Source organism: Labeo rohita, chromosome 16, assembly GCF_022985175.1.
Source record: "Labeo rohita strain BAU-BD-2019 chromosome 16, IGBB_LRoh.1.0, whole genome shotgun sequence".
Classification (NCBI taxonomy): domain Eukaryota; kingdom Metazoa; phylum Chordata; class Actinopteri; order Cypriniformes; family Cyprinidae; genus Labeo; species Labeo rohita.
This window is the reverse complement of record NC_066884.1, coordinates 19,758,132-19,773,436: the sequence shown is the minus strand read 5'-3', so window position 1 is coordinate 19,773,436 and position 15,305 is coordinate 19,758,132. Positions and strand designations below refer to the sequence as shown.

Here is a 15,305-nt window from a genome sequence, read left to right as displayed (position 1 = left end):
TGTGGTTGTACATAAGGAATGGCTTATTTAAGTGCTGATTATTTAAACGGACATTGCAATCAGTATTCCTTTATATATTGTTAAGTAATCAAAGGACTGTTCCCCCCCTCCCCCTCCCCTCAAGGGCAACCTGTAATGATGTTTGTAAAGTTGATGGTCACATAATCATCTCTGTCGTATCTTGACTGCTCATGCCAAAATCCCAGTGCATGGAGAAACTCATGCTCAACAATGGCTTTAAAGCCACAGCCATTTCCGATGGAAAGAGTCTGAGCTCCAGGAGATGTACGACCGACATATGACCAACACCTGAAAAATAAAGTGAGAGAGCACATACACATAATACATTGATGTTGATGTTACATTGATGTACAATGTTAAAAAAACCAAAACAAACAAACAAACAAACAAACCTAAAAGTGTCATATAACACAAATGGAAGAAATATATGCTGTAGTGAGTGACCAAACAATGTTAAATGTTAATGTCTTATTTTCTTTTACATTTTATTGTCTCTCCATAAATGTAATAACTGTATAAATATATATTTTACAAAAGCCTTTACAAGAACGTCAAATGTGCCCTGTCTTTTGACTGAGCGTTTATTCATTTAAATATTCAGTATAGTATAATGTAGGCTATATAGTGTATACTATATATTACTAATATTGTGTATTACTAACTGGAACCATACTGTACCCTTCACGACTCTCCACAGAGATGTAAGAAATGTCTTCTGCTGCTCTGGGCTTAAAGTCAATACATGATTTCAGTCTGAACTGCTCAAAGGCTCTGAAAATGACTCCTTTATAGTTCAAACCTATAACAACATCCAAAACTATAATCAAAAACAACATTAAAAAAAATGTAAAAGTTAATTAAAATTTGATTTGTTAAACTGTAAGTGAAAAATTCATGTTTTCTTACTGAGATTCACACTCAGTTCATAGGGGATGGTAATATTCCACCGGTACTGATTCCCAGAAATGGCGTTCGTTTGATTAAGCTTTAAAACAGATTGTTTTAAGTATTGTGATAGAACCAGATCTACTGAATTATCCAGTATTGTATTTATACAATGAACAACAAACAGAACTCACCATCATGATGTCTCCTTCTCTGAGATTTAAACCTAAAACCACAAGACTGTTCAGTTCATATTGCATATGCTTGAATAAAATTTTTGTTATATATAGTTATAAACAAAAATACATATAAGTTGTCTTACTGCTTATAAAATCATACTTAAGTTCTTTAGATAAAATATTGGTTTTACCTCTGTTTATATCTGGAATGCCCTTCCATTCCCCATTAATGCCTTTGAGGAAAATATAATAAAGAAAAGAAAAAAATAAACAATAATGAACAGAACAAATAGTGCTACTAAAATATAACTTTAGTGAAACAACCAGAAAGTAAATTGATAAAAGCATTATTTCTTATGACAGTGATCAAACAGTGATCACACTGGAAACATATTACAATAACTTTACAACAAATGAATATATGACTGTGCTGTACTTACCAACTTTATCTTGTGGGGGCTGAGAACACAAAATAAGAAAAATGATCACACATTAGCAAAAAAACATATTTATGTGTAAATATGTATATCTGTATATCATCCTTACAATGTACTGTAACAAACTCTGTAAATTACCACACTTACCAAAGGTGATGCAAAACAAAGAGCCAAACCAGAGCTCAGCAGAAGAAAAGCACATAAATTCATTTTCACTGAAAAATCATAATGATCACATTTGAGGATGTTTTGATCACTTTCATTAAAACTTGCAAACAAAATGTATATGTACAGTATTATTTATACCTATTGTATACCTAAAAGATTTTTTAAGCATTTAATAATCTTGAAATACTACTATCCCAGTTACATTTAAGAAAATTTTTAAGAAAATATGCAATTTAAAACAGAATAAAAGGGGAACGCATACCAGTTCTCAAACAGTCTTGATCACGCAGTTTGGCAGGTAAATACCAAGTCAGAATGCTTTGAAGTTTGACAAGTCATTTAAATATGCACACAGTAAAGTTCTGTACTTCCTTATACTGACCTCCCATATAAAAACAATGGTGCGAGTACACACACACACACACACACACGCACGTTTGTTGCTCTGTATTAGTGAGGACATTGCATACACTTCTATTGCTTTTATATCGGGTTAAGGATATTTTCTATCAGCTAACCCAATCCTGACCCCTCACAGAAAAATATGCAAAACACAACATTTAAATAAAAAGCTTTGGCCTATTTATAAGCTATTTTAACTAGTGAGGACCAGTACAATTTCCTCACTAGTGGCTTGTCATTATTTTACAGTATAAGTGTGGACATTTAAATAAGTACAAACACACAGCTCATTCACACTCAGAGAACAACATTTCTCTAAGAGGAATGTTTAAAATTTTTTAACAAAATCTTGATTAATAAAGCAGCCTATCTTTACCATACTCAGATTTTATTTCAATTATCACATTTTTGTATCATCTGTCTGTCGTTGGTGGTTTTTGTCTTGTAAGCCTTCATGTTTACCATGTTTTGGGGTAAACTAAGGAATGTATTGTTTATTGTCAAATCATGCTCATAGTTCATGTTAATGTTTTGTTTAATGCCATGTATTAAGTTCATAGTTTATGTTTTTGGATCATCACCATTGTGGGAAAAATGGCACCTGGGTTCTCTATGCCTTTGTCCTTCAGGCCTGCTACATTACAGATTAAACACCTGTCATTGGACCCAGTGGTTACCTTGTGCAGCTCCGTCTGTGGAGTGCTCCCAAGAGAACTGTATGGACAACTATCCTGAGCTCTGAGTCTGTTATTTGACAGACTTCAATGATGTGGCACAAAGTTTTTTTTTTTTTTTTCTCCATCATGGTATCAATGAGCTAATTTATTCACAGATGCCTGGTGGAGAGTAAAATCCTCTCTGGCCCAATGTCATGACTATGTTTTCATGGTAAGTGGCTCACTGCTGTTGGAGAAGTCTTTCCATGTCATGACCACCACACCAGAGTCTCACATCATGGCTGCCATAGATCCTGAGCCTATGTCTGTTAAGACTACAAGTAGGGTGATCACCTGTCCCGCTTTGCGTTGTACCGCACAGCATTTTCACCCCTTGTCCCGCACGTCGCATATTGAGAAAATGTCCCGCATTTTAATCAGTCTGTTGGTTTTTAATGATCATATTAAGAAAACGTCCGTGCGTTATTTTGCCTTTTTAAGAAAGCTTTTTATTTATTCTTTTTGCGGCATAGTTTCTGCACAAAAGATTTGTCAAGTGGTCGACCGCACACGGAAAAACAAGATTCTCTTCACTCTCATAAAAAGGACGCACTTTCTCTCGTTTGCATGTGCGCGCTCAGAAACACAGATCAGCGCATATGACAACGGATATAATCAGTATTTAGCTTAACAGTAGAAAATGTACTCACTCCCGCATTGTCCCGCAAAATCACAACTATGTCCCGCAACAGCCCTATTGCCAGGTGGTCACCCTAACTACAAGCCAGAAGCCCCATCCAAAGTTAGGACACCCTTACTGCTAATGTAGGAAGTAAGAGTGTAAGCAATGGTCAGGCACTGCTAATCAAATATCTTTGATTAACTGATCATCAGCCAGGGTGAGCACCTCCACAAAGGGAGAGGTTTTGGCAGTTTGCTGGTCTGGAGCATTCAGGTGTGTGTTAACATAAGGAGGTAAGACATCAGTAATGATATTAGAAAAGCAATTGTTGCTGTCATCAATCTGGGACGAATATGAAGGCCATTTCCACACAATTTGAACTCCATTAATTCACAGTCAGGAAGTTTATTCACAAGTGGAAGACATTCAAAACAGACACCAATCTGCCCAGGAGTGGGTGTCCCAGCAAATGCACCCCAAGATCAGACCATGTAACGCTCAGAGAAATGTCAGACAACCAAAGAACTACACCTCAGACTCTACAGGCCTCAGTTAACATGTTAAATTATAACATTCATGACAGTACAATCAGAATAATATGTATATGGAAATATGATCTCAGTCCCACGCCAGTAAAACAGACCAAAAATAAAGATTTTAAATCTGAGGAAATTCTGTTCCACTGGGGTGGGTTGTGCCCCTGATAAGGTCTTTGCCAGATGTAATTTTCTACTCCAGGTTAGATATGGCTGTCAGGTCACCTCATGTCCCAGCAAAAGTCCTGTGAAGTTTTTATTATGCTAATGATTTGGGTATTTAAAGAGGATTGGTGAAACATTTAAGGAAGCATCTGTTAGCAGAACTTGTCTCTGTGTGTCTCTCTATTTGCCAGGTATGCTGACTCTTTGAAATTATTTCAACACTATTTTTCTTATTCTATGTTTTGTGTTTTATGCTGATCAGTTGTGTAACTAAATGCTAATGCATTCTTTTTAATTGATGTATTCGCTATATTGATTTATTGAATTTATTCTTTTTGATTGATGTTTTATTATGCCTGGCAAAATATAAATTATTTCTTAATTCATTTTAGACTCTGCTGAAATCATTATGACTAGTAAATTGTGAGGTGGCTTTTGTTACCTCAAATATACGGCCAGGATAGAACAAACTGAAAGCTCAAGACTAAATAAACTAAACTTTTTGTAAAGTGCAAGCAGTAGGCGGCTGACAAAAAGGTATTAGTCGACATACACCCTCTGACTAAAATCAGACTGGCGATTTTGTGATCGTGAGATTGGCGCTCTGATCGACAATACCCACAATGGCAACAATATAAGGTGCACATGTCATGCTCGATGTGCCATCCCGTCTGATCAGTGGTACTTGCAGCTGTGTGTACTGTGCATACCATGGGCTATGACTGACTGGCCACTTTCTCACTGAAACATCTGAAGCAGTTTCACAGTCATTTAAAAAATTGTTTTGAGACACTAAAGAACACAGAGAGCAAACAATGTTTGATGAAGTAACTTCAACTGCTGCAGGATCATGTAAATAAGCAGCCATTTGCACAGAAAGTGTTTCTGTGTCCATCCAGGAATTTTTACATTTGTTTTCCCGTAGAATGCTTGATGGATTTCTTTGACCGTATTGTTGCTATTACAGTTTCACCCAGTTCTTCTTCACTGGCGGTGTCCTTAACCTCCCCTAATACACTTAATAGGACACTATTTGAGAAGAGAGTGTCTGAACTTATAGTGGAATAAAGTTCACTCATTCAACAATTTTTGATGAAATCCGAAATCTCTCTGACCTTCCATAGACAGCATGGGTGCTACCATGGTCAAGGCACAGAAAAGCACCGGTCATCTGTAAAACAGTCCATGTGACATCATGGTTCAACCTTAATTTTAAGAAGCTACAAAAATACTTTTTGTGGGTAAATAAAACAAAAATAATGACTTTATTCAACAATTATTCTCCTCTACATTAACCTAGTGCCATTATGGAGAGTATCATGACTCAAGGTGCAGGACTTGTTCTACATCAGCAGCACCACATAATTTTTTTTGTTATTTTTGTTTTCTTTGCGCACAAAAAGTATTTTGTAGTATTTACAGTTGAACCACTGATGTCACATTTATCATTTCTTACTGCGTTTCTGTGGCTTGACCCTGGTAGTACCCTTGCTGTCTATGGATAGAGAGAGCTCTTGAATTTCATCAAAAATATCTTAATTTGCGTTCTGAAGATGAACAAAGGTCTAACAAGTTTTGGAACAACAAAAGGGTGAGTAACTAATGACACAATTTTCATTTCTGGGTGAACTCTCCCTTTAAGGCAGGGGTCGGCAACCTTTTCAGCATGATGTGCCATTTTTAATTTTTCTGGTTAACCACTGTGCCAATACCACCACCTCCCCCCATGCCCACCCCTCTTAATGCGTTCTGTATTTATACAGTGCATAAACATATTTAAATTATACGATTAAACAAAAAACAATATTTGATTTTCATGCAAATAGTTTCTGAAGATTTTTAAACTTTTTAAAAGTTTCTTTAAAAACAGATATACAATGCAAACATACTGAACAATGCTGTATGTGACAAGGCCAGTGTATTAAAACCTTTCAGTTTAATCACTGTTCTATATTATTGCGCTGCTTTGACGCATAAATGCACACATACACCATCTAAAAGCCAATCACCAATCAGCTTGACAAAAAACCTAGTGTAAATGTTTTCTTTTTCAGCTCCTCAAATTGTGCTTGTCATTATACAGATTATCAGGACACTTTCCTCACTTTTTTAGACATCTAAAATAAATGTTTATGTCCTTTTGTTCATAGTGGAAGCTCTACCATGTGCCACTTGATGACAATAAAATGTTGCAGGCAAAATCTGAGTGCGTAGATTTCTTTTAATAATCGTTTTAACATTTCAAGGTAACATTAGTATTTTAAAACCAATAGCATTCATGTAGTGTTTCATCAAAATTAAAAAAAAAAAAAAAATCACATATGGTAAATATTTACTTTAACCTCTCATACATTTATGAATGAGCTTAACAATAAATTGGTAAGCACTGTGATTAACACCAAGATTAACATTGATCGTAGATAAATGAGTATACATGTAATCTGTGCAGCTTCTTTAATAACAATACACATTTACTGCTCATACACATATAGAAAAAAAAACCTGAAGAAAGATGCAATTCTTGTGAACTCTTGTGTAGTCAGATATATAGGGCTGAAAATATTGTTTTCTCATGATTAACTCAATAGCAAAAGAAAGCAAACCACCAAGATGATCAGAGAGGAAGCCGTCTTGGCACTGGAATTGCAAAATATGTCCACACATTCACTAAAAAAAAGAAGTACAAATGTAAAAATAAACATTATTAATGCAATAGGGAAAAAAATAATATATTTTGATAATGTACATCTTGTAATGTGTATGCAGTAAATAATTTTACAAACAAATGATCTTCCTATAAACAAATGACAGTCCTATTAATGAATTATTTAAAAAGACGAGTTACTGTTTTGCCAAGACACAAATCCTTCATTAATTCAACTCACTGAATCTATCAGAAACAGACTTGAACACATTTGTGGATATCCTCACTTTCTGTAAAGCCATTTCATAAATAAAGCAAATATGGATTAACTGAAAAACATCCATATGAATCATTATCATATCAATTTCGTGAGTTGGAATCATATTGAATCGGGAAATGTGTATCAGTACCCAGCCCTATTTACAGTACAATATATATATGTATTGAAATGTATCCTTCATGTTTTAATATGAGATAACTATTTAAAAAGCAGAAAGGTACCTGAAGCTGTTATAATGTAATTATTCTCTAGTGTGTGTTGTGTCTAACAGCGTACTTTACCCATGACTATGGTCCCCAAGGTCTATGAGACTATGTCTTACCCTTCAGTGGTTCCTCTAGTTGTTGTTTTAGTTGTTGAGGTTATCTGAGGTGTAGGAAGAACACTGGTAAAAATAAATAAAAATAAATAAATAAATACTGTGAGATATATATAATCAGATGCAAAAAAATTTGTTGCATATCAATGTTCTGTTATATCAAGGAGTATGTGTTCCAGCAGAGGGATGCCACTTTAAAATAATAAAAATTAATTAAAATAATGTTTTAGTGTAATGTGTTTGTCATGTTTTTAATATGAAATAACAATTTAAAAAAAACAGTAAGGTACCTGAAGCTGTGTTGTATTGTGAATATGCTCTATTGTCTAGTCTAGTGTCTAGTGTCGAACAATGCACTTTACCCACGACTGCAGTATATTCACAATATATATTATTAACACCTTTTTATAACTGTTTGGTCACATATTGACAGTAATACAGTAATTAAGCTGTTATGAACCTTATAAAAAATTGGAACTATGAGATGATGTCTTACCCCTTAGTGGTTCCTGGTGTAGTTGGAGTTCCTGTTATAGTTCTTGTTGTTGTTGCTGCTGTTGTTGTTGTTGTTTTTGTTGTTGTTGTAGAGGTCATCTGAGGTGTAGGAAAAAGTCTAGTAAACAAAACAAAACGGAAAACAAGCTGTTAGATTTTTATAATCACATGCAAAATTCGCAGCATTATCTGAACTCTTTTTGACCACCATTTTGTAGCTATATTTAAAATAGTTTTTTAATATTTAGAACTGTAAAACACTGCCCTTCAGCTACATTTTTTAAAATGTAGTAATATATTCAAAATATATTTTAGTTTAGTGTATTTTGAATGAGGGTACAACAGAGGTTAAAATGATATTTACCTTGGAGCACATGATTCCTGTTGTGCACTCGCATCAGAAGTAACATTGAAGTTTTTCACTGTCACTTTAGGGCAGGGTAGAGAGTGATTCTGAAGAAGCCCTGAGATATCTGGATTGGTAAACAACATTTATATAAACATAGTCAGAAATTTGGACACAACTGAAATACATCATAGATGTCCAACTGATTTCTCACCATCATTATAATTATGCTCAGTTTGCTCTTAATACAGAAGTTCATCTTGTTCTCTGAAGTTACTTAGCAAAACTTACCTTGAATGCTGAAGCAAAATATGATGTCACCACCCTTGATAAACTCTCTTCCAGTGAGATCATCTCTTCTTACATTATATGAATGAGTCCAAGTACCCACAAACACAGACTCATTGCTGATGATGACTTGATTTCCACCTTTTCGAGGATTGTCCCAGTAATAACTGACATCTGTTACAACACAAAACGGCTTTTAAATGACATTTAAAAGCCTCAAATTATCACTTTTTCAATTAGGCAAACATAGTCTGAAAAATAATCAGATTGCATTAAAGATCTCACTGGAAGAAGCCAAAGCAGGATTAGTGGTGATGCTTTTCTCAGAGGACATGCGCTTCTGTATGTGTGGGTTCTGGTCAAACATCTGGACGGTTATTTGTCTCCATGGACAAGGCCACTGCAACTGGTCATCATATACACCAGATACCAGACGAACATATATTAAAAGATAATTCTGATACACAACTAAGCCAGCCTGAAAGCGATAGCCATCACTGGAGTAATACAACGGACTGTACATCACAGTTCCAAACACACTGTTGTTCATAATCTTCTCAAAGTCTCTTATCTGCCATGTATGGGGACACTCAGTCTCTGAAATATTGATATCATCCAGTGAAAATCCTCCACTGGAGTTTCCAGCTCCTTTACGGGCTTCAAATACAACTTGGTTTTATTTGCATTCAGTGGCACATGATGCAGCTTCCAGTATTTACCAGGGGGTCCTGCAGAAAATAAACTCTAAGTAACTTCAAAAATGTAAGGAACATTCTGATATACAGGCCTATATGTTTTATAAGTATTTGAACAAAAGACTGACCTGTGATTTGATCCATAAGCCTGAGAGTTCCTTTGCTGTCTGTTTCATTCTGGTACTCTCGGATCCAGATGTTGAGCTGGTCAGACTCATGACCACTGTGATAGTAGTAGAACTGCAGGCACTGAACTTTGCAGTCTCTTTTAGGGGTCATTGTCTTGCTCTCCATTCTGGCATCCCCCTTTATTCCCCCCCTTAGTGCTGAAGTGGATGAAGAAAGACGTCCCTACAGACAATAAAACAGGTTGTGGAACTGGATGGGGGGGAGAGGGGTGGGTTGGGCAATGAAAATATAGTTTATCTTACACCCTAAAGTCTCCTTCTGTGACAAAGCACACACTGTCAAAACTTACACTTTTATCCACAGACTGACTGTAACAGATCTCACCATTTTGTTCTTTGCCCAAGTATGTGTGGTCAGTCACACTGATGCCACTCACTGACGTCACTCTCTTCCAGCCATAATCAGCAGCAGAACAGACGCTCATTTGACACAGAGAATCATCATCAAAACTACAGTGATCAAGGAAAGAGACGGACGAATCTGTAATACAAACAGACAAACATGTTTGAGGCAAAAATCAATTCATTACAATTTCTATTCATAACATGTTTTCTCTGGACTTTTATTTCTTTTGGAGAATGTGATAAGTGTCTTTATATACTTTTCAAAATATACACCACAAATGAAAACATTGTGGGAAATACTCACTGCATTTATAGCATTTGTTGAGTTCAATCACATCATATTCACTCATGTCCAAGCGTTGACCAGTCACATCCTGGAGCTCAGGACGCTTGGTAATGATTGTGGATCCATTACCGTTGCTGAAGGCATTTTTATTATAATGCATCACAGAGTAGTAGTCATATGGGGTGTCTTGAGTGGTGGAAATGTTCTTATTGTATTTGTTAAAATTGCTCTTCTTCCCTGAAAATAATGACTGATGGAATTATTGATGTGGTTGTCCATAGGCAATGGCTTATTTAAGTGATAACAATTTAAAACAAGCAAACAAAACAAAATATTAATAATGCTAGTTAAAAATATACAGGACAACCTGTAATGATATTTGTAAAGTTGATGGTCACATAATCATCTCTGTCATATCTTGACTGCTCATGCCAAAATCCCAGTGCATGGAGAAACTCATGCTCAACAATGCCTTTTGTTCCACAGCCAATTCCAATGGAAAGAGTCTGAGCTCCAGGAGATGTGCGACCGACATATGACCAACACCTGAAAAACAAGTGAAAGAGCAGTTACATTGATGTATAATGTTAACACTAGAATTCAAATCATATTCAATCATTTTACAAAAGCCTTTACAAGAAAGTAAAATATGCCCTGTCTTAATTCATTCATACATTCAGTATAGTATAGTGTATGTTATCATATATTACTAATTTTGTGTATTGCTAACTGGAACCAGAGTCATGAGTCATTTTTCTCAGTGTACTGTACCCTTCACGACTCTCCACAGAGATGTAAGAAATGTCTTCTGCTGTTCTGGGCTTAAAGTCAATACATGATTTCAGTCTGAACTGCTCAAAGGCTCTCAAAATGACTCCTTTGTAGTTTACACTTACAACCACAATCAAAAGCATCATAAAAACATAAAAAATGTAAAAATTAGAGATGCACGATATTGGATTTTTGCCGATATCCGATATGCCGATATTTTGTCATCTCATTTTGGCCGATACCGATACCGATACCGATATATATCATTTTATTTGGAAAGTTAGTTTTTAACGATAACTTATTCGTTAGGATTAAATAAATAGTAATGAGTGGTTTACATTCAATCCCTTCTTTTTCATCAGTAGACTAGCATTATTTATGATCTGAATTTTGTAAATTAAGTTCACTTTTGCTATGTTATAAGCCGAACTTCGGATGCTTTCACTTTCGAATTCGCAATCTGAATACAACATTTCAAAACGAAAACAGAAAAGTAGAACTAAACTGGGTGACTGTGAGGGTGCTTTGCGGGACATGAACAGGACATAATTCATTGCTACAATTTCTTAATTCGTTCCTATGATTTATTAATTTATTAATTTGTAAAATGAGGGAACGAATTAATATGTAGTATTAATGAATTGTTAATTTATTCCCACGAAATATTTTATTTCCCACCCGCAATTTATCACAGTAAGAGATACGAAAACATGGATTAAAAGTGAATGACAAGAAAATAAACCTAAGAAATTAAAGGGTGAGACGGTGAGGATTTGGGAAAATAAAAATATTAAGTTATGTGGCAATTCGTGACCAACTGGCAAAACAGTACACTTTTTTTGCACAAGAATACCAACATGTTTACCTTCTCTGGTTTAACAAGCGGTCTTTTACCCTACTCGAAAACCAAATCCTCCGTCCGCCATCGTTTCCAGAATAGTCGCGTCCTTTTTGCCGTCACCACCTGGCTCGTGCTGACACTACAAATACAAACCAGGCTCTACACCCGAAGCGCTCACAACGAAAACTACTCTTTGCGTGATCAGTGAAATCCTGAATATGCCACGGCTTTGTAACTCTGTAACCCGCGCTGTATGGAGCAGTGCGACCACGTCAAATTTTAACTTGCACATTTAAAAAAAAAAAAAAAAAAAAAGTGACAGTTTTGATCATTCTAGAGCCCTGCAATACAAAGGCATTCAACATGGAAAGAAAGTAATAGAAATGTAGTCACTAAGTCATGTTTAATTATAATTTCTAATTATTTTATACGGTGCACTGCGCTCTGACAGGGCTGCGGGACACGAACATAATTATTTCCTACAACTTGTTAATTCGTTCCTACGTTTTATTAATTTATTAATTTGTAAAATAAGGGAACGAATTAAAAAGTCGTATTAACGAATTCTTAATTTATTGCCACGAAATCTTTTATTTCCCACACGCAGTTTACCCGCATAAATGATCCGACAACATGGATTAAAAGTAAATGACAAGAAAACAAACCTGCGAAATTAAAGGGTGAGACGGTGATGATTTGTGAAAAGAAACTATAAATATTATTAAGTTTGTGGCAATTCGTGACCAACCGGGAAAACAGGACACACAGCCGCTTATGGCTTTAAATGTATTGGCTCGAACTGCATGAATCCAAAAGTATGGTCGCTACTAACATTTGCCTGCTAACCAATTATTTAACTTATAAAGAATGCTTTGTACCTCACTTGTGTCATATTCACGAAAAATGTTTCATATGAGCAACAGTGTGTTTTGCCGTTGCGCCGCCGAAGAAAGAGAATTCACTGACCGCGCGCCGTAATTACTTTTTATTTTAAATGCAGATCATGTCATGTGCAAACACAGCCATTGGGTTTCAAAATACAACAAAGAGCACCATAAAACCATTTAAAATGTGCATTTAGCGATCTAGTGACTGGATATGAAACAGGCAACAGTAAATTATCCCAAATGGAACAACGGCGCGCTTTCTCCTATAGCCGCTGCTGCCACTGCACGTGCTATTGCTATGCATCATTCTGTATGTGTATTCTCAGTTTAAATGCAGCGATACAAAACAGTGAATCTACTCCTCATTCAGTCAAAACTTTGCTTCAAGAATGAGCCACACTGCTGAGGTGATCTAATCCCTAGCACACCCTTAGCACATGTGAGTTAACATATTCATCTTATCGGCAAAACATATCGGCATAATTTTTCATATCGGGCCGATGCCGATATTTACATTTGAAGTCATTATCGGCCGATTCCGATATCAGTCCGATAATATCGTGCATCCCTAGTAAAAATAAAATAAAATAAATAAATAAAAATAAAAAGTTAATTAAATTTTGATTTGTTAAACTGCAAGTGAGAAATCCATGTTTTCTTACTGAGATCCACATTCAGCTCATAGGGGACAGAAATATTCCACCGGTACTGATTCCCAAGAATGGCGCTCCTTTGATTCGGCTTTAAAACAGATTGATTAAGTATCATGATAGAACCAGATCTACTGAATTATCCAGTATTGTAATTGTACAAAGAGCAACAAACAGAACTCACCATCATGATGTCTCCTTCTCTGAGATTTAAACCTAAGACCACAAGACTGTTCAGTTCACAGTACATATGCTTAAAAAAATATTGATTTCTAAACAAAATATATATAAGTATTATATAAGATAAAATATTGTTCTTACCTTTGTTTATATCTGGAATGTCCTTCCATTCTCCATTGATGCATTTGAGGAAAATATAATGAAGAAAAGAAAAAACAGAGATGTAAAATGAAATAAAATATAAAATAAAATGAACACTGAGAATAAATATTGATACTAAAACATAACTTTAGTGAAACAACCAGAAAGTAAGATGATAAAAGAGCACTACTTCTGACAGTGATCACACTGGAAACGTATTACAATAACTTTACAACAAATAAATATCCATGACTGTGCTGTAATTGCCAACTATATCTGGTGGGGGCTGAGAACACAACATAAGAAAAATAATCAGACATTAGGAAAAACAGATTTAAAAATCAACAACTGTATATTACCTTTACAGTGTATTATAACAAACTCTTTCAAATATCACACTTACCACAGGCAATGCAAAACAAAGGGCCAAACACGAGCTCAGCAGAAGAAAAGCACATAAATGCATTTTCACTGAAAAATCATAATGATCACATTTGAGGATGTTTTGATCACTTGTGTTAAAATGTATTTATAAATTTAAGCATATATTTAAAAAGAAATACTACTATCCCAGTTACATTTAAGACCATCAAAATATGTGATTAAAAACTGTAAATGGGGAATACATACCAGTTCTCAAAAATTTTATGTCAGCTAACCCAACCCGATTTATGAGTAGTGAGGTCCAGTAAAATGTCCTCATGTGTGGCTTGTTACATTATTTCACTTTATAAGAGAGAACAAGCAGCTCATCTTTACCATACTGATTTTATTTCAGTTATCGCATTGTTGTATCATATATATCTCTCATACGTCTATCTGTCATTGGTGTTTATTGTCATGTGCCAGCCCAGTCTTGTAAGCCTCTATATATTTGCCATGTTTTGGGGTCATGTAACGAAGGATGACACACTGCTCCATGTTCCACATGTCAGATTATTGTTTATTGGCAAATCAAGCTCCAAATTCATGTTAATGTTTTGCTTCATGTCATGTATTAAGTGCCCCATCCTGGCTCTCTATCAGCAAGTGTAAAGTCACATAGAAAATGATTACTTTAAGTTATTGCTGCTAAAAGTGGATCTACAGGCAACTGAATCATAGGGTGTAGTAACTTTGTCACACATGAATTTTCTATCTCAGCTTTATATTTGTTAAATAAATTATGACACAGTGTTATGTCATGTGATGTTGTTCATCTGAGGTTTTATTTTACTTTATTTTTTTAATTTTAAGGTCTGCCAAGGACCAGGTCATTTTTTTTTTTATTATTTCCTGATACAGAAAAGCATGGAATTCAATAGGGTGTCCCCATTTTTTTTTTACATAACTGTATATATTTTATTTATTTATTTTAGAGACATTGTCTCGTTAAGGACAACCCAGCTGCTGTAACTCAGCAGCTGGGTTGTTTCATCGGAGACAGACTCAACCCATTGGTTGGGTAGAAAAAAATAACCCATCATTAAAAGTAACCCCAGCAGCTTAGTTACACCTAATAAAATGACCCTATTGGCTGAACCCAGTATTTGGATTAATAAAATAATAATAATAACCCAGCATATTTTGGATATGTCACGTCTGTCAGTGGTTTTTGTCATGTGTTCCCTATATTCTTGTATTTAAGCCCTCATGCTTGCCATGTTTTGGGGTCATTTAAAGAAGGACAATACCTTGTTTTATGTTCTAAGGTGATTGTTTATTGTCAAATCAAGCTCAATCAAGCAAGTTTATGTTTTGTTTCATGTCCTGAATTAAGTTCATAGTTTGTTTATATTTTTGGATCATTACCACACTGCTACTGGGTTCTATACCTTC

General features: G+C 35.2%; 1 protein-coding gene across 1 annotated transcript; it reads right to left on the bottom strand.

Moving 5' to 3' along the window:
* Positions 1-6,437: 6,437 nt before the first annotated feature.
* On the bottom strand, positions 6,438-13,516 carry LOC127178594 (meprin A subunit beta). The gene is given in 14 exon segments (XM_053825511.1): positions 6,438-6,798; positions 7,378-7,440; positions 7,871-7,987; positions 8,234-8,342; positions 8,507-8,677; positions 8,789-9,178; positions 9,181-9,231; positions 9,327-9,502; positions 9,504-9,549; positions 9,679-9,867; positions 10,036-10,254; positions 10,385-10,563; positions 10,789-10,908; positions 13,488-13,516. Coding segments are annotated over 14 exon segments (1,950 nt in total). The 3' UTR covers positions 6,438-6,707.
* Positions 13,517-15,305: the final 1,789 nt, after the last annotated feature.